Source organism: Sturnira hondurensis, unplaced genomic scaffold, assembly GCF_014824575.4.
Source record: "Sturnira hondurensis isolate 20B ecotype Veracruz unplaced genomic scaffold, ASM1482457v3 Scaffold0021354, whole genome shotgun sequence".
NCBI classification, from domain to species: Eukaryota; Metazoa; Chordata; class Mammalia; order Chiroptera; family Phyllostomidae; genus Sturnira; species Sturnira hondurensis.
The window spans coordinates 18,417,913-18,438,608 of NW_028093985.1; the positions used below are offsets into that span (position 1 = coordinate 18,417,913).

Below are 20,696 nucleotides of genomic sequence, written 5' to 3' on the forward strand. Positions count from 1 at the left end.
GTATATGCACCCAGCCAGCCAAGTCAGGGTCACCATGATGAAAAACAATAATCTTCAACTCGACAAATTACTTTGCAAAGACAGACATTTCTTTACTTTTTGGGCTGTGTGTTCTCCAGAATCTAAGTTGACTGTTTACAGCTTGAGTGTTACTACAAAGTGAAGGTTATTTTAATGAATAGTAATGCTTTCAGGCAGTATGCAAGACGAGCAATGCTTACGGCTGCCACTTTCCACTGCAGTTATTTGCACGATTTCCATAAAATCAAAGTTAAATCTGGGTGCAAATGAAAGAAATCGAGCTAATAATGATATTGTGTAGTTCCAAGATAATCTTCACGGAAAATTAAGATTTCATCTATCTTAACAGAAGAACTATTTAGTTTAATTCCCATACTTTAAAAAAAAATGGTAAAGCTAAGGCAACTTTCCCCTATATACAGTATCATTGTTTAAAATACATTTTCCTCATAGTGTAGATGATATAAATGCTTGTCAATTTATGAGAAATATGTAGAGGTGGAAGTTTACTTGCATATCAGATACACAACTGAGAAATCAAAGTCAAGAAAAAACATTTCTATAACATCCAAATCCTGTAAGAAATTACCTAAAGTAAATTAATAAGTCAAATTGAACTCTTTTTGAAATAAATGTGATAACTTTAAAATCTGCATTTTTATATTGATATCATTTGAGAACTAGAGAAGGACATAGCATTGTGCTAATTACATAATCACATAATACATATTGAGAATCTTTGAGGGCTATAAAACATTTGTTAAAGTCAGCAATTCACTATTTTGGATGCCTGTTGCAGCAGATAGCTGATTAGCCCAACGTTAGCTAAACTCCCTACATAGGAGATACCACGTGTGTTGGTGCTGTTTATAAAATACTTGAACTAAACTTTTAAGGAAACCACTTCACTTATGGACTCCTATATGTAGCCTCAGGTGTCTGACTGAGACATACTTTAAACTGATCTTATTATTGCTAGAAGGGCTCCTAAATCAGCAGGATCAGAAACTTAACTTTGTAACTATAATCAGATCCACTGTTTTTACTCATCTTTATTCTCTCCCTTTCACAGTGAAGGCCATGGATAATGACATCCGGCCTTAATCTTTAGTCACTGGATTAAAGACTGTAAATTGGTATCAAATGCAAATGTAAAGATTAAGAAGGTCATTGTCAATGTTACTAAGGTTTTACCTGACTGCTAGTGTTATCTTTACCCACAGGACATCCTAGGAATAAATTTCTAGAAATCAGTATGACAAGACCAGGAAAATCATGATCGCTGACATTTCCCCATTTGGATAAATATAATGTTTTACAGATTAATACAAACCACTAGAGTATTCATTATATTAACCAGTGAGTTCAATGTATTTTAAGAGTTTATAAATAAATGCTTACTAGTTTTAAGTTTAATGCCAAGAACTTTACGAATGTTATTTAATTCCTCAAAATAACTCTACCAGGTTGGAATCATCCCAGAAAATGAGGCTTTGAGAGTCTCTATTACTTGCATAGGATGGCCCATTTATATTTGTCCCTCTGGTACCAAAGCCTGCACTCTTTATCACCACCATGTACTAGGACAATCAGCAACTCCTAGTCATTTGAGGAAGAAAGTTATAACAGGATCTGCTGGTGACAGGAGCATATTTTAAAAGAATGGGGACACTGTGTGTGAGTGATGTAAACAGGGAGGGGGCACTGGCTTAGTGATCTGCAGACCGTATGAACCATAATTCCTTTATCTGCATCATGCAATTTTATACCGAAGACTAATTTTAACAAAGGAGGACTCTATGTACATATTTAAACTCATCAGGGACCCTTAAAAATCTCTGCAATACCGCAAATCATTTAGCTCTTGGTGATGAACCTATGAGAAGGATGACATTTTCATACAGAAACAGCTGGGCGTGTTTATAGCTCAAGTGTGATATGCCCCAGTTGCCCTCTGGGATTCTTACATTACCAGATGAAAAATGTGTACCTTTTTGACAATCAGGTACACAGAAAGCAATAAAAAGCCTTTTATATCCATTAATTCCTTCTTAATTTAATCTCCATGCCCAATCCATTTACAAAAAGCTCCAGGCTATCCACTAGATACCTGTTTGCACACTGAAAAGGAGTGAAACCCGAGTCTCCTGGGTTTAACCACCACCCTTTTCATCAGAAACCTTACTGCGGTGACCAAGCAAGTATAGCGTTCCATGTATCAATGGGTTTCGAATTTTAATAAGGCAAGAAACGTCTAACAATCCACTTTTTAATGCAATTTTTACCTTTTTTGATATTCATCAAAATTCCCACCAAGGTACCAAAATGACCATCCCCACTTATCTGACTATTTGGTTGTTGTTGTTTATTGGGATTTTGTTATTGTGAACGTACTTGATGAAATTTAGTAAAAGGAAAACATTGCTTTACCATTCAGTGCTCAATTTCCTTGCTTTCAGCAATTGGCATTTAATCCAGTTGGGTTTCTGCTGCTCGACACTCTGAATGACCTTTTGGGCCATCTGATTAAGGCTACTTGTCTGCTCTCCCATGATGCTCTCCAAACAAGCACAGATTAAACCCAGTTTCTCTTTCCTCCATCTGTCAAGGGAGGCACCTGTTAAAAGTTCCACAGTGTTTCCATCCTCAAATATCCGACATATAATTACAATCAAGTTCCAGACGAGCAGGCTAGCTTTCTTCAAGTCAACAAAGTTTTTTGACATTTTTCTCTCAGACAGAAAAAAGAAGTATTTAATTGGGGGAGGCAAACATGCAATCACGGTAGGTAACTTGCTGATTACAATAGATACTGCCTCAGCAGCAAGCCTTGTGACGCCTGGGGAAGAAAAGAAAGAAAAGGTATGATTAATATTAGCATTTGTGTTGCATCACTGTGTTGTTTGGAGTGTTCTGTGGGGATGTCTAACTTTTGTGGAGAAAATTGTGGAGAAGAGCTTGACATATTCTGGCAGAACTCGACTGGGAACCCCTGTGGTACTGCCTAAAATTCCCAAATGTCAAACTTATTTTTTCTTCCACAAATAAAGATTAGAAAATTCAGGATTACTATTTATATATTTTTATGTATTAAGACGGCGGGTTTAAAGGGCTCAGATGTTCTCAGCTAACAAAAGCAAGGACATGCTGTTCAACCTCCTTGTGGTCCTTACTTCCGTAAGCCGTTCTCTTGCTCCCTTGGAGCCCATGGGGGCATCATTTGAGCTCTGACCAAGACAGGCTCCTCTTCCTTTAGTCTTAGCCCAAACACCACCTCCTCACAGAGCCCTCCATTACCACCCGGCTAAAGCAGTCCTTTCATGCCCTTTCTTTCCCAGACCAATTCCTTCCATTAGACCCCAGTCCGTTGTTTTTATTATAGCACTTAGTATCAACTAATAATTAGCTCATTTGTTCATTATCTGTCAGCCTCTACTAGAGTTTGAGCTTCATGAAGCCATTGCTTTATCCTCAGCACTTAGTACCTCATGTATAATAGTCATTCAATAAACACTCGTTGAATAAGCGAGTGAACCAACTTTCATGGTTACCTCTATTACTCTTCTTTCCTTCTCTGTGTCTTATGCTAGTTCCACTTCCTACTAACAACTCTTAAAGATGGGTATTTGCTAAGAAATCCATGGCTCACTGACCCACAATTATACACACTCTTCTTTGTTCGCTGTTATTTCTCTGAAGGATCTACTGATGTTCCCTGTCTAGATCAGGGTTTCCCAACTTTGGAACTATTGGCATTTTGGGCTGGATAATCCTTCATTGCAAGGAGCTGCCCTGAGCACTGCTGGATGTTTTAGCAGGATCTCTGGCCTCTGCTCCCTAGATGCCAGCAGCACCCTCCTCGGTGGTGACAACCAAGCACTGCCCAACGTCGCCAAGGGCAAAATCACTCCTGGTTGAGAAAAATTGTCCAGATGATTCCAGAATCTTCAGTCTTGGCCTTTTCCCTGGGGTAGCAGTCCTAAAACTTCAGCTCCCTGTTGAGTATTCCCTTTCTCTGCCCTGGTCATCACTGACTCAGAATAACTAAAACCAAACTCATTGTTTCCCTCACAAACTGGCTTGGCCCACTTCAGGCTTCTGAATATCTCAGCATTCTCACATGGAATGTGCTCTCTTTTCATGGGTCACCCACATCCTTCAATTCTTGCTTCAAAGTCTTCTCCTCCTATGAATTCATTTAAACATGTCTATATGACTATTTTGGTAACGGTGTCTATATGTCTCATGTGGTACCCTATTTTGTTTTATCATATATTATTGTTTATGTTGTATTGTTACTACATCCTCGTGAGTTGCCTTTACCATTAGGCTAAAGGCTCCTCAAGGGCAGGGAAAAAATCTTGTTGCTTCTTGAGTATCCCACAAAGCTAAGTACTGTGTTTTAATCCTCTATGTGCATAAATTAACTTAAACCTTAGAACTAAGTGAGAAGTCTATAGAACATGGCTTTGAGTTCTAACAGTAACACATTTACTCTTTTTACTGAACAAAACTAGTAAAACAATGTGAAAGATTTTTCAAGTTATTTGCAACATTTAAAGAAGTCAACCGCTCTAAAAAAGTACAAAGCTCTTGGAAAACCTACGTCTAGTGTGTGACTCCCCAGAATTTCATGACAACTTCAGAATCATTTTAAAAATTAACTAAAGTAGTCTTTTTACATTTGTTAACTGGGTCCAACATATCTTTGAATGATCACATAAAACTGCTCTCTTAAATAAAACAATAAATGTGAAAGCACCTAAATGGGTACTTGGTAAAAAATGGCTTCTCAATAAATATTTTCTTTTAATTCAGATAAAAATGTTTAGATGAGGGTTAAAATACAAATAAAGCAAATAAGAGATTCCTTTGTGACCCCTCTTCTCTGTGTTCTTAAAGTATTTTATATGTTTTATGCTTCTTTATGTTTCTCTATTTCATATTCTTCATTCCACTGTCAGATATTTGAGTTAAAGATTATTTCTTATATTCTGTTGATCCTAAAGAGGGTTTAACTGCAGACACTGAGTAATATTCAACAATCTAAGCAGGTATCAGGTAAAGATTACCAATTCTCTTCACACCTGCACTTGTGATATTTTATGAAATTTGAGGATACCAGGTACTCAAATCCCCAAAACTCCATTAAAATTAGGGCAAATTCCAATCAGAACCATTAGGCAGATGACAAATTAATAAATACATTCTACCAATCTCAGAAGCTCTGAGTCTATGATGATGTTAAGAACACACCAGGGAGGAATCTTTTAAGAATGCCACACACTTATTTTTCTGTCTTTATTTAAATAACCTAATTCCTATCTGAGCCATATATATATAATATATCATAAGAGGTATCTCAAGTTCAGAGCTGATGGATGTGAAAAATATTGTATTACTTAGAATAATTTCAACGTGATATGTATGTTTATGTATTTATCATCTCTTCCTTCCTACGAGGTAGCCCTGACTATAATATATTTTGTAGATTATAAAATAAGCAAAAGGGAAGTTAACAATGGATGAGGTAAAGACAAAAGAATGTCTTAATATTGATTAAAATTTTTGTTTATTACTGTTATAAAATGTCAGGAATACATTGAGTAAGAACACAATAATTTAATATGGTTCATTATTTTTAACACCTGTGTGCAACACTCTACGAAACAGTGATTCAAAGGTCGGGTTCTAAGTTTGGTTTGTTTCCCGACTTGGTTTTAATAGGTGTGGTAGTGGGAACAGCCACTGCACCAACACACACAGATCCACGTGGAGCACATGGACCAGGAACCGTGCTGGTGAAGTCAGGGCACTTGCTTTCCAATCTCTGCCACCAAACAAGAAGAGGCTGTTGTTGACATTTGACACATAACTATTCACCACTCAGGACGTCAGTTAGTTGTTCTTCCACACAAACTGAAAAATATTTTTTGTGTTTTTAAGCCAAATGTTCAAAAATCCCTTAAACTTGTATTTGGAATGATTTAATCGTGTTAGAAAATTCTATTTCTAAGCTTTTAGGTGTGCAAGTGTAATGTTTTTAAGGGTAATAGTGGCTTTGATAAAATGGATATTTTTTGTTTTTATAGAAGAAACTGCCTGCACAACTCCCAATAGCACTTGATGTGTTTTTGCCATCAGTCTCTTCCTCAACAATTCACGTGCGAACATCGTCACGAACACGCTCTCCTTATGGGGCTACCTCTGGGTCCTGTCCGGAACCCAGCGTTCCTGACAGCGGTCACTCCAACAGTTTTCCACAAAGCATTCTTTTTCTTTCAAAAGTAACTTACTATTAATAAAATATATTTTCCAGTATAGCTTTCATTTAATTGTTGTCAAAGAAACAAAAGAACTTGCTTTTTAAAATAAAGGAGCAAATACCTAAGTTGATTGATATAAGAAAAATCTGAACTTTCATTGAACTCGATTCCATAACTCTCTTACTTTGTATAATTTATTGTAACATTTATTTCTTTAAAGTTTCAGTGTTTTCTGTGTAACAGAATTTGCTGACAACAGTATTTGCTGAAATAAAGATATGCATTTCAGTTTGTCGCCACAGCGTTTTCCATGTTCTGTCATTTTCACTGTATCAGGAAGAGCAAATATTCCCTTAAGCTACTGACTACTTGTCTCTTAAGTCATAATCTGCAAAAAGGTCTCTAAATATTAATCATTATTTCAATGAATTTTGCAAAGTACTGGATTAAATACACTTAAAACATTGCTGGAAATGATTACAGAGGTTTGCCTTCATGTTTTAAATGCTTGGTTTTGAAATCTTTTGCTAATCAAGGTGACTTGAAACTATTTTTATCTAATAAATAGCTCAAGGTACAGTACTCACTTAGGAAGGACTGGTGTTTAACAATAACATAAGGGAAGCTATATTTCAAATAGTTTTCCCACACATTTCCTTTTTTCTATTCTTCCTTTGGCCAAATCTGATGAGATGGTTATTGTTTTTCTTTATAATAGGTTGAGAAAAGCTCGTGTTAGGATGAGAAACACGTGAGCTTTTTCACCTTGTCATCATTAGCTCTTCCTTGATCCCAAGAGTTATGGGAGTATGTCTAGTCTGAGACTTCCCAGAAGTTCAGTATTAGTTTTCAACTACAGTTGATTTGTTGATTTACAGGAATACATTAAAGCCACTTGTGTGTGTTTGTGATTAATTTTGTTAAATCTAGATTCTGAAATGTAAATGACAACCTTGATTCATTACTGTATGCTAAAAGCTAATGAAAGACCGAGGTGCCCTATCTATCCCCTCCCCAACAACACTGTTCCCAACATAGGGCTCGCTGACACACAGACCAATGGAGAATTCCAGTGATAACCTCCATATGAGAGTTTAGTGAGGTTTAACTTCTTAATTTCTTTCCTTTTTTCCTTCCTTCTTTCCTTTCTTCCTTCCTTCCTTCCTTCCTTTCCTCCCTTCCTTCCTCCCTTCCTTCCTTCCTTCCTTCCTTCCTTCCTTCCTTCCTTTCTTCACACATCAAATAATTGTCTTATATATCCCCTGAGGTGCTTGTATACATTTGTAAAGTTATAATAGTCTTCAAGCAGCAAGAAGAGATATCTTATTTATAGTTTATCTCTGGCCTCAACCCCAGTGCCTGGGAGGTGGTAGTAATTCACTTAGTAAATATCTATTGAAAGAAAAAGTGACAATTTTTAGCATGTAAATTTTTCAAAACATGTTTAAAGAGAGAAAGATTTGTTGGTCACATAGTTGGGCACTCATTGGTTGATTCTTGTATGTGCCCTGACCAGGGATCAAACCCGCAACCTTGGCCTATCTGGACAATGCTCTAACCAACTTAGTTACCTGGCCAGAGCAATTACCTTTCTTTCTATACTGCAGTGAAAATAAAGGTTGAGCCCTGTTGGTCTAAAAGAGGACAGAAATGAAAAACAATGGTATTCTCCTATCCTCATATCCACCAGAAACGCACAAAATGCTTTGTAAAGTCACTTTCCTCCACTACTTACTTTTGCATAATTATGTGAGTTGCCATCCCTTCATGGCTGTCTATTGTGGAAGTGTTGTACTTCAATTCTTAGCGATAATTTTACAAAGATTAGTAAGGAAAACCACAAGAACTAGCCTCACCACAAAACTGAGCGCCAGGGGAGTGTCCGCCCATTGTCAAGATGGTGGCTGGGGGAGGTTCTTAAACCAAGCATGCCAAGAGCTAGAAAAATGTATAGGGCCCCAAGCATGCCAAAATCTGGAAAGATAATTGAATGGGGGGAAAAAAGCACTCCCCTCCGTATCCCTATAACCTCTGGCTTGAGCAGGAGGATGGAGATGGTCTTTGAGACAGGAGTTCACTATTCTCCCAGGTTGTTCGGCACTTGAATAAACTCCTTTTCTTTTGCCCCAGCACCTGCCTCCCGAGTATCATTTGTTGGTGGCAGGCAGCCCAACCTCAGGTTTTTTGTCTGATAGTGCTGGTATGTACAAAGTAAGCACTTTTTTTTTGGAAACAGAGACTCTTTGAAATGTTACGGAAGAATTCCAAAATGCTTTTATAAAGCAATATTTTTGCCTCCTGAATTGCTCAAAATCTATGAAATATCCAAAAGCTAGAATGAACAGCAATGGCAACAACTCAGACAAGGAAGAACTTAAGTAATGAAAAGCTGACATTTTCCAATTTCAATTAAATGGCTTTACTAGATTCAAAGGCAGTTTAATAAGGCTTGGACAGAATTAAAATATTACTGTGAAAGGTCACAGATAGGTAATTGATTTGAGTTTGTAATACCAGGTTGCTGGATAAGAGCCACATCATTTAGGATCTCCGTGAAGAAGGATGAAAGAAAGGCTAGTCCCTCCGATTGACTTCAGTGGGTTGAGCGGGAACATTTTACTGTTGACAGTTTCTTTAGAATTAGTAAAAAACATACATTGCTTTTGATGGATGGATACATTGCTGTTTGGTTGTTCAAGAAATGAACAGAAGACCAGAGCTGACAACCTTAAGTGCTTGCGGTTTGCCCACTGACCAGATGACTGAACTACCTGCACTATCTGCGTAGCACGGGGGTGTCATTTTTACCTAAAACTGCCTCACTTGGGAAATGACACATGTGTTTTTAAAAGCCTGGGTTTTTTCCTCAATATATATTTAAAGGTTTTTAAATTGTGTATTGTCTAATCAAGTTGAGATTTTTAAGAAGCTCATTTTTAATTTGTAATAAAAGTTTACAACTTGATTTTTTCAAAAAAGTCAATAAATGGCAAGCACCTGTTAATAAATGTTTTAAATAATTGTCAAGAAAAGGATGACTATGAAAAGCAAAGGTTTGACTTAAAAAATCCTGAAGATTTATGAGTACATAGTACACATTCAAAGGAACCTTGTGAATTTCTCAGAAAGCAGGAATATCTAGGTAGAAATAAGCATTCAAATGAGAAGACTTGATTAATAAAGTAAGTGAATAATGTAAGTGAACGATGGCTCTTAAATACACGTGGCAGATGCACTGCCTTGGGCAGGAACAACACACTAAATTCAGAACCATACCTGTTAGAAGAAAAATACCCTGTCAGAAAAATATGTGCTTACTAAATTGGGTGCTATTTTTGACCTAAAAGCCACAGATATGGGTGTGTTAACAAGAAAAAACAAAGTTACAATTGGTCACTTAGGAGAAAAACTTGAAGGAAAGAATAATTAAGCTGAATATAACAGTACTTGAGAATGCGAACTTTAGATTACTCAATAGACAAAGAAAATTAGTCAAAATCATGTGAATAATCTGTGAACACGAACATGAACACAATACATTACAGAGAATTCAGAATCAGCAGTTAAATAAAGCAAATGACCACTGGAGTCATTTTTATTTCTAGTTTCCTTGATTATAGGACTCATAGTAAACAAAATAACTGGTCCCAAGTATACATGGTAAAAATAAGACTAATATTGTTTGCAAGTCCTATTATTTTTAGCATTTTACTTGATCTCATATCCTAGAAAATTGCTTCTTCAGGGATGCTTCCTTACAGAAAAACAGATATACCTTTGCTTGATTCTTTCCTTTTGTTCTCTTTGGGAACATAATTCCATTCTTTTGGAATGCTCTCGCGCAAACGTTCAGGAATGCCAGGCTTGTTTAGGCTTGTCTCGCTGTGTCTCCCGGAGGTCATCACAGATATTATCTGCTCCACAATGTCCTTGACAGCGTCGGTCAGTGCCAATCTCAAGCATCGGATGATCTCTAGCTCGGACTCCATGCATGTTGAGACTTCAAAATCAGACAGCATATTACAGTTAGCAGAATCTGGCAAAATTTTGTGCTGATTCAATTGGGAATCAGTTTCTTAATGATCTAGTGTAAAACTATACGAAAGGAGAGCGGCTTTACCCTGGAAATCGTATTGCTGATAAACAGTTCATAAACATTTAAAAATTCTTCTTGATAACAAAGGGAATTGAAATTCACACTGAAATACTGTATTTGCTAGTAGTTTGGAACTCTACTGGTAAAAATATAAATCATGTGACCTCCATAGATGACAATTTGGCAGTAATATCAAAAGCTCTAACATTTTACTTACCTGTTAATCTACTTAACCTTCCCTAAGACTTTATCCTAAGAAGTTAATTATGGTTATATAAAAGATACAAAAATTAGAAATAGTCTAAATGTCTAATAATTGGTAATTTGTTTAATTAACCAAGGTACATTCATCTATACAATAAAGCCATATGTTGTTTAGTATAAAAATAAAACTGGGTTGAAAGAGTATGACATACAATTTTATTAAAAAATACATCTTTACATGCACATATAAAAATTAAAAGATATATTCTACAATGTTAATGATGATTTTGCTTTTCCTTTACTTCTTCTTTTAATTTTTCCGCCAGCCTTTCCATCCTCTCTCCCTCTAGCCCTGCCTTTTCCCCTTCCTTCTTTCTCTCAGTCTGCCATATTTCTGATTATTTCTATTACTTACTATGATATTATGTGATAAATGCAATACAAGTTTTTTAATAAGTAGATGCAAAGTCCTGGGGCCACCACTTGAATCAGGGTACAATAGTATCTATATGCTTTTTTTCTCCTTCAAATCTCAAGGTTGACATTTCTCAGGCTACTCAAGCCATTGTTAAAATGACCATGGTGAAGAGGATCATGGTAATATCAAATAGCGAGAGTTTTAAATTTTTTAACACGGCACAATTATCAGTTAGTTAAGCTGTCTGTCTTTTTAATGATGTTTCAAGACTTTAATTCATTGAAAGAAATAAAGAACCCTCCTTCCTGTACTAATAATTAATATTCATTTTGGTTCAACTCTTTGGATGCATGGATTTAAAATAATCTCTGGTATCTAGAAATTCTAGAAATTCAGAAATTCTACTTCTCATTGTTAAAAGAGTATGCTTTTTCCTTTTAAAATAAAATCAAGATACTGAAAATAGAAAATAATGGCTCTATTTCAAGTAATTACTTAAAATTTACAGAAATTAATTTGTGTAAAATAACTGGTACATAGTAGGCATTATGCATATATTTGCTATTATTGCCTAAGATAAGAGTTTTCTTCAAATGTTATAATATTGGGCTACATAGTATGCTCTTGATTCAGGGTCTGATACATCTTGAGCACGACATACTGTGGGGAGGATTAAGCAATAGCTACAGATGCCAATGGTAGAAATAAGATACAGATTTTTTTAAAGGAGAAATTGGAGATGAGGGAATAAAAAAAAAGAGAGTAAGTGACAGGAACTTCTCATTTCTGACTGTGCATACAAAAAGCCTGGAAGCCGCTATTGTATCCTAACAACAAATAAAAAGCTGAAGAAATGAAAAAACAGCTCTTCTTGAAAATGTGTAAGAAAAGTGAAGACAAGGAAAATGAACAAACAGGCAAATACAGGGAGTCATGTCTTACTGGAGCAGAGGGTCAAGCAGAAGCTACCAGGGAGGAGCAGCACCAGGGTGGAAAAAAAATCGCAACTGTAATTGACGAATTGCTGGAGGTTCAGTGCAGACAAGTCAGAGGTTAAAACTCCAGAAATATCTGGCTTGGAGATTGGAGCTGCCACACTTTTATGAGTTTTACCTTCAGGAACTCCACTAGTTTCCCATGGTAAATTTCAGAGAAAAATCCCCTGGTGCTTCCATAGTGGGGTGGAAAAAACAAACATTTTGAAATAGGCCCAAGCACTCTCTGTTCTTCTGAAGGCCTCAGGAGAAACTTTTAAAACAGAGCCTAACCCAGTGGGGTTTTCAGAGCCTAACTGTTCAAAGCCTAGGTGAAGGGAAATGCCCATTCTAGCCATACTCTCCTATTTAAGAGGGAAGAAAAAAACTGATAAACATTTGTGAAGTATATCATCCAGAGGCACAGGCTCACTAAAAAATTGAGACCTAATCATAGGATGACACATAGCTTACTCTTCCCCAACAGCTCTCCACTGTATCACTAAAGAACTATTTAGAGAAGTTCCTTTTACCAGTATATAATGTCCAGCTTTAAAAAAAAGAAATTACAAGACATACTAAAAGGCAAAACATAAAATTTGAAAGAAAGAGCAAGCATTAGAAAGAGATATAGCAAAGATGGTAGAATGATCAGACCAGGAATTTAAAACAGCAATGATTAACATTATAAATGTGTGAATGGATAAAATAGATAGCATAACAGAACAAATGGGCAATGTAAATAGAGATAGAAGTCATAAGAAACCCCTCACTCAAAAACTATATATCCAAAGCAATATAACAAAAACGAACAGCTTATTAGTAAACTGAACATGGCTGGCGGAAGAATATTTGAGCTTAAGGTTGTCTCAATAGAAACCTCCAAAATGGATCCCTGGCTGGTGTAGCTCAATGGATTGAGCGCAGCCCTGAGAACCAAAGGATCGCAGTTCGATTCCCAGTCAGGGCATGTACCTGGGATGCAGGCCAGTTTCCAGCTGGGGACCCATGAGGAGCAACCATACATTGATATTTCTCTCCTTCTCTCCTTCCCTTCCCCTCTAAAGATAAATAAAGAAAATCTGAAAAAAAAGCTCCAAAAAAAAAATAGAAAAAGAAACCTCCAAAATGGAAAAGCAAAGAGAATGAAGACTAGAAAAAAGAAACCAGAACAGACTATTAAAGGACTATGGGACAACTACTAAAAGTGTAACATACATATAATGGGAATACTAGAGAAAAGAGAGAGAAAATAAAACTAGGAGAAATATTTAAAACAACAATGAAAAAGAATTTTCCCCAAATTAATGTTAAAGACAAACCACAGATCCAGAAAGTTAAGAGCACACAAAGAGGATACATACTTTAAAAAATTATACCTAGGCATATTATCTTCAAACTATTGGAAAATCAAACATAAAGAAAAAGTCCTGAAAGAAGCCATATGGAAAAACACACCTTACATTTAGAGAAACACAGAGAAAAATTACATTTGACTTCTCAGAAACAAGCTATTAAGAAAAGAGTAAAGTAAAATTTAAAGTGTTGAAAGAAAAATAATCAGCCTAGAATTCTATATCCTGCAAAATTTTCTTTCAAAAGTAAAGAAGAAATAAATACTTTGTTAAACAAACCAAAATTGAGAGGATTTGACATCAGTGGACTTGCCTTCCAAGAAATGTTAAAAGATATTTTTTAGAGAGAAAGAAAATAGTATAGATAAAAACTCAGATATACACAAAGAAAGAACATTGAAGAAGAAATAAGTGATGGTAAAATTAAAATTTTTTTTATTCATAATTGATCTAACAGGTAAGTTTGTTCAAAATAATTATACCAAGAATGTATTAACTCATGCATATATTATATATGGACACATATGAGTATACTTCTGCGTTTTAATTTATAAGTGAAATGAATAACAGTAATTCCACAAAAGGGAGAAATTAGAATTATTTTGTTATTATAAGATACTCACACAACTGTGAAGTATTATAGTATTTGAAAGTGAACTTGGGCCCTGGACAGTGTGGCTCAGGTGGTTGGAGCATCATCCCAATTCCCCATCAGGGCCCATGCCTAGGTTGTAGGTTATATGGGAAGCAAACAATGGATGTTTCTCTCTGACATCAATGTTTCTTTCTCTGACTCTCTTCCTTCCTTTTTCTCTCTCCAAACCACCCCCCCAAAAAAAACATATTTAAAAAAGAAAGCAAACTTGGATTAATTTCACACTCTCTCTATACATGATGACATGAAAAGACAAAAAATAAAATCACATAAAATGCTCAGTTAAAACCAACAAAAGTAAAGTTAGAGTTCTGGCTGAGATGGAGGCATAGGTAGATACACTTTGCCTCCTAGCACAACCAAAAGAAAGATAGCAACAAATTAAACAAAAAATAACCAGAACTGCCAGAAAAATCAAATTATAGAAGTCCAATAACCAAGGAGTTAAAGAAGAAACATTCATTCAGACTGGTAGGAGGGGTGGAGACAGGCAGCTAGGGTGGAGAGGACTCACAGCAAGATGGTGGCTGGAGGACTGGGGTGAGTGAGGCAGCAGATAGTGGACTGGGTAAGGCAGTGGCTGGCAGAGCAGGCAGTCCCACATTTGTGCATGGATAAACCAGGAGGAACAACTGGAGAGTGAGACAGACTGCAGAACCCAGGGCTCCAACATGGAGAAATAAAGCCTCAAAACCTCTGATTGGAAAAACCTGTGGGGGTTGTGGTGGCAGGAGAAACTTCTGGCCTCACCAGAGAGTTCATTGGAAAGACCCACAGGGTCCTAGAATGTACACAAAACCCCTCACCTGGGAATTAGCACCAGAAGGGCCCAGTTTGCTTGTGGGTAGTGGAGAAAGTGACTGAAAGCTGGCCAAGAACCGAGGCAAGCAGTATTGCTCTCTCTCTGACCCCTCTCACACATACAGTGCCACAATGCAGCAAAGTGGTTGCCCTATCTTGACAAATTCCTAAGGCTCTACTCCTTACAACATAACAGGGGTGCCAAGACAAAAAAAAATGGCCCAAATGAAAAAACAGATAAAAGGTCCAAAAATAGAACTGAGCAATGACATAGCCAACCTTCACATGCAGACTTCAAAACACTAGTAATCAGGATGCTCACAGAAACGGTTGGGTATGGTCACAAAATAAAGGAAAAAGTAAAGGCTATGCAAGTAAAATAAAGAAAAATATAGGGAACCAACAATGAAGTGAAGGAAACCTGGACTCAAATCAACAATTTGGAGCAGAAAGGAAAAATAAACATCCAACCAGTACAGAATGAAGAAATAAGAATTTAAAAAAAGTGAGGAGAGGCTTAGGATACTCCGGGTCAACTTTAAATGTCCCAATATCCAAATCATAGGTGTGCCAGAGGAGAAGAGGAAGAGCAAGAAATTGAAAACTTATTTGAAAAAATAATGAAAGAAAACTTCCCCAATCTGGCAAAGGAAATAGTCTTCCAGGAGGTCCAGGAAGCTCAGAGAGTCCCACAGAAGGTGGACCCAAGGAAGCACACACCAAGGCACATCATAATTACATTACCCAAGATAAAAGAGAAGGCAAGATCTTAGAAGCAGCAAGAGAAAAGGAGACAGTTACCTACAAAGAAGTTCCCATAAGACTGTCAGCTGATTTCTCAAAAAGAAACTTGTAGGCAAGGTGGGGCCTGGAAAGCAGTATTCAAAGTTATGAAAGGCAAAAACCTACATCCACGATTACTCTATACATCAAAGCTGTAATTTAGAATGGAAGGGCAAATAAAGTGCTTCCCAGATAAGGTCAAGTTAAAGGAGTTCATCATAACCGAGCCATTATTACATGAAATGTTGAAGGAGCTTATCTAAGAAAAAGAAGATGATTAAAAATGAACAGTAAAATGACAACAAACTCACAACTATCAACAACCGAACCTAAACAAAAACAAAACCACAAACTAACCAAATAACTAGAACAGAATCACAGAAATGGAGATTACATGGAGGGTTGTCCATGGGGAGTGGGTGGGGAGAGAATGGGGGAAAAGGTACAGGGAATAAGAAGCATAAATCGTAGGTACAAAATAGACAGTGCGGAGGGTGGAGGGGGGCGTTAAGAATAGTACAGGAAATGGAGAAACCAAAGAACTTACATGTACAGCCCAGTGACATGAACTAAGGGTACAGGTAGATAACTGGTGGGAGAAGCGGGTGCAGGATGGGGTACAGAGGGGACTAAAGGAAGAAAAAAAGGGGCATCTATAATAGCACAATCAATAAAATATACTTTTAAAAAAGAAAAAAATTCACTAGATGGTCTGAATAGCAATTTAGAAACTGAAGAAGAAACAACCACTGAATTGATATAATAGGAAGTATTCAAGCCAAAACACAAACAAAAATAAGTCTAAAAAAAAACAGAAAACAAACAACAATAACAAAAAAACCGGCAAAGAACACAGCTTCAGTGACATGTGGAAAATACCAAAAGGTCTAGTATTCCTGCAGTGGGAATCACAGAAAAAAAGTGGTGGTAGAGGGGACAAAAGACAAACCATCCCAACAACGGCTGAAATGTTTCCCCAGCTGATAAAAAGTAAACAGCCTCAGAACCAAGCAGCTCAGTAAACCCTAAGCAGAGTGAATATAAAGAAAAGTAAAATAAGGTACAATGATATCCAATTGTTGTAAAGTGGTGATAAAGGTGCAAATATTAAAGATCAGCCACAAAAAAAGAAGACACATTATATAAAAGGAAAGACACTTTAATATTAACTGATATATCATCAGGAACAAAACAAGCCAGAAAATAATAGAATACCTTTAAAGTGCTAAATGAAAAAGGAAAAGAAAAAAAAACTCTGAACCTATAACTCTATATCTAATAAAAATATTTCAAATATAAAGGCTAAGTACTTATTTCATTAAATCAAAAGCTAGCATAACTTGACAGCAGATGATTCATAGTACACGAAATGTTAAAGGACGTATTTCAGATAGAAAGAGAATGATACCTGCTAGAAACTCAGATCTACACCAATGAAAGAAGAGTACCAGAAATGCTAGATATATGAATACATGTAAAAGACTTTCTCTTCATTTTTAACTTCTTTAAAATATAATTGACTGAAACAAAAATAAAACCATGAATTGTGGGGTTTACAACATTAGTAAAAATAACATGCCTAGCAACCCTAGCATAAAAGATAGGTAAGAATAAATAGAATTATAAAGTTCTTAGGTTAGCTGTGAAGTGCTATAATATTGTTAAAAGGTAAACTGATGAGTTAAAGATATATATTATAAACTCTGGAGCAACCACACACACACACACACACACACACACACACACACACACACGTAAAAACAACTCATATGAAGACCAAGGACATTTCATCAATTTGAAGTTTTGTCCCCTGAGACTCCCTACACAATTTGGGCTCTCTGTATGTATAATACCTGTCTGAAGAGACTTGTCTGACCTATGGAGGAGGATTTACTCGAAGTCTAGAGAGAAGACTAGTTAGGATTGAGCAGTAGTTTTGCTTTCTCGTGCCGGCACCTGAAGTCCACTGATATGTTCTAGGTCATTTTCAGGACTGTTTTGTGCTGAGGGTCAAGTGGTTCAAGAAGTTACAAGTTGAAGGATAAATAATGGTTGAAGCATTTGAGTTACCAATTCTTTACAGTCTCGTGAGAGAATTCAGGTCTTATTTCACCAGAAGCAACTAAAACCAGCAGGGCTGAAGGGGCTTTCACAGTTGTTTTTCTTTCAGTCAAGTCCCCATCAGAAGTAATTCATTATAATCAACCAGAAAATTACCCCCCTTTGGTAGTAGATGAGCAATGAGCAGGAGCAATGAAAGGATGCATGAAAACTGGGAGATACAAACTGTAAAAGGAGATAATTATGAATCTTCAGAATCTTTATGTGACAGATTTGGATGTTTGAAATCATTACATAGTTATCTATTGCTATTTTGCAGAGATAATGAGTAAGAAAAGATGTAATATACTTTAAAATAGATAAAGAGATATTTGAGTCGAATCTAAAGGATAGCCAAAAGAATGAAACCACGATTGTGATCCAGTTAGAGTTTTAAAATATGGATCCTAGAAAATATTTAATGGAAATGGCAGTTCCAAAACAGTGTAGGAGAAAGCTTATAGGTTAAAAGCCTAGGGCAAATGGTGTAAATGATTAATAGACTAACAGGAAACCGCTAACTTTTCATCCTTTGTTTTCTCAAGATGTTAAATACAAAGATTTAAAGGTAGGGAAACAATGTGAGAATCTTTGTACCTTGCACTGAAGGTGGGGCAACCCATGAGCACTTCCTATTCAGATAGGTAACCTGCTCTGTCTTTAACATTTGCTCAAGCTGTAAGCGAACAATACACAGGGGAAAACATACAGTCCCCAAAGGAATGACAAGATGCCTTGTAGAGAGAGGCACTGTATCATCACAACAAATACATTTTGCATTTGAAGAAAATTCACCAGTAGTTTTGTCCATCAGCTCATTTAGTAAATCCACCCAAGAATCACAAAATATTTTTTCACATCTTATTAATGCCTTTTTGTTCAATAATGAACATAATCTCTGGCCAATATTAAGTTAATTTTTATGAGAATAATTCCTAATAATAATGAAGAAAATCTGAATTACATAACTTTCCCCCTCAACCTCCTTGTCACCTCGTTTGTCCCAAGTATACTAAATTTTGATAGGAACTATTAGCTAATGACTTTCAAAAGAAGCCTTCAATAGTGAGAAAATGAAAGATAAACTTTTACAAAGAACAGACTCTGCAAACCCGATATTGATAAAACTTTTAAAACACCTTTAATGCTACATTTAGCTATCTTTAAAATGCTTCTTTTAAAATTATAAATTCCTCATACCTGGAATGTTATATAAAAAGTCCCATAATTGTTCTTCTTCCATGTAGCTCACAAAAACATTTCCAAATATTTGTGGAGAAAAATTGCAATAGTATAGAACTTTAAAGATGGCTTCCACCAAGCTAGATACTTGGCTCATATTATTTTCTGTGTCAGAATTTTGTTCTTCAGAGGTGCATTCTTAAAAAGAATAAAAATGATTTAGTAAGATAGGTATCAGTAAATGTGATTAAATTCATTTCACTCACCCTAGCATAATGCTATGAAAATGCATTTGATTAATAATAAGAGAAAAGCCACATTCTTTGAGATCAATGGCCTATCTAGCCCAATATTTTATCTGAGATATACATGGATATATGTAGAAGACTGTGAGAAAGACCACAATGACATCACTTCAAAGAACAATGCTAGTTTCCTTCTATGTTAAAATGTTTTTCTCTTTAAGAAAATTTTTTGATTTCTTTTTCATTTAAAAGTAATATATATTTGTCCTAGAAATCATAAAAAACCCAACTAAGGAAACTAAACTTGTACTAAATCCTACCAATTCGTGATATTCATTACATTTGATGCAGTACTTTATTCATACTATGCACAAATATACATAAATGAATACAGGTATGTATAACTTAATCCCAAATACAATTATTCTTTATATACACTTTGTTGTCAAAAATCTATTTAAAGGTAGTTGAATCTTTGTATCTCTCTTCAGGATTTATGTTCTGAGCACTACTAAACCCTTTATTCAGAACATAAACTTTATGGAAAATTCACATTTATAGTGTTCTCAGAATTATGCTACTAACTCTACAAACACACTTATATGTGTTTTTCAAACCATAGGTCCTATCATTTCAGAATTAAGAGGTTTATCAATTGGTCTCCCAATAAGCCTATTTTAAGAATTCCCACAAAGATGTAGCCATTTTAATTGTTCTTTTCAGCCTTCCTCTGGCTCCATTAGGATTTCTTCAAAGATTAGTGATGAGAAGTTCCTATACTGTTGTATCTATAAATTTGAATGGAAAAAATTGAAATAATTTATATTTTGTTTGGTTAATTAGCTTATGTCCAGTATCGTAATACATAAAAGTGTTCTTTGAATTGAAGATAATGACTCTCATATCTTATCTCATATTTTAAATATCTTAAATAAATATAATGTAGATTATTTTGGGATGGTACAGATTTTTCTCACTCATTTAGAAGCTCATCACTTTACGTTTCTTCTTGATAACTTTATTTCTCTGATTTGATTTTCATGCTCTAGAACTCAATGTTATCTGCAAACTAAGAAATAGCGCCACAGACTTTATGTAGAGAAAATTCATTGTTTTTGTTTTCCAATAACCATTCTTTCTCTTTTTAAATAAATTCCTTTAAGCAAGCTATCCTTGCCTCCATTCTCAGACCTCCTCCACATCCCCACCCCCTCCACACACACGCTGTTCATTTGGTTGGATGAAGCTGATTCCATCATCTGGGCTGGGCACATGACCAAGTATTGGCCAATCAGGGCATGACATCCCCAATAGTTCCTATTAACAGTTCAGGGATATGTGGGTAACCAATAAGAATATCCCTCAAAGTTTTTGCTGGAACTATTGGTAAAGTGGTCTCATTGAACTAGGGTTGATAAACTGGAAGTTATTGGTGACCATAATGGGGAGAACTTGACTGAAAACAAATCGTGTATAGTAAGAAACAGAACCAAGAGATGGAGAGAACATTACTGATGAGATATCACTGTTTGAGAACCTGAATTTAGCAATGCCTGTATATTTATATTAGCTGAGCTGATAAATTTTCCTGTCCGG

At 35.9% G+C, this 20,696-nt stretch overlaps 1 protein-coding gene across 1 annotated transcript in view; it reads right to left on the reverse strand.

Moving 5' to 3' along the window:
* The window catches only part of KIAA0825 (KIAA0825 ortholog), a 391,792-nt gene that overhangs the window by 191,032 nt on the left and 180,064 nt on the right, over window positions 1-20,696 (reverse strand). Inside the window, exons 15-17 of the mRNA XM_037032449.1 lie at window positions 18,874-19,053; window positions 10,063-10,287; window positions 2,452-2,860 (exon numbers count right to left, since the gene is read on the reverse strand). Coding sequence (XP_036888344.1) covers window positions 2,452-2,860; window positions 10,063-10,287; window positions 18,874-19,053 — 814 coding nt within the window. The remainder of the gene's footprint in view (window positions 1-2,451; window positions 2,861-10,062; window positions 10,288-18,873; window positions 19,054-20,696) is intronic.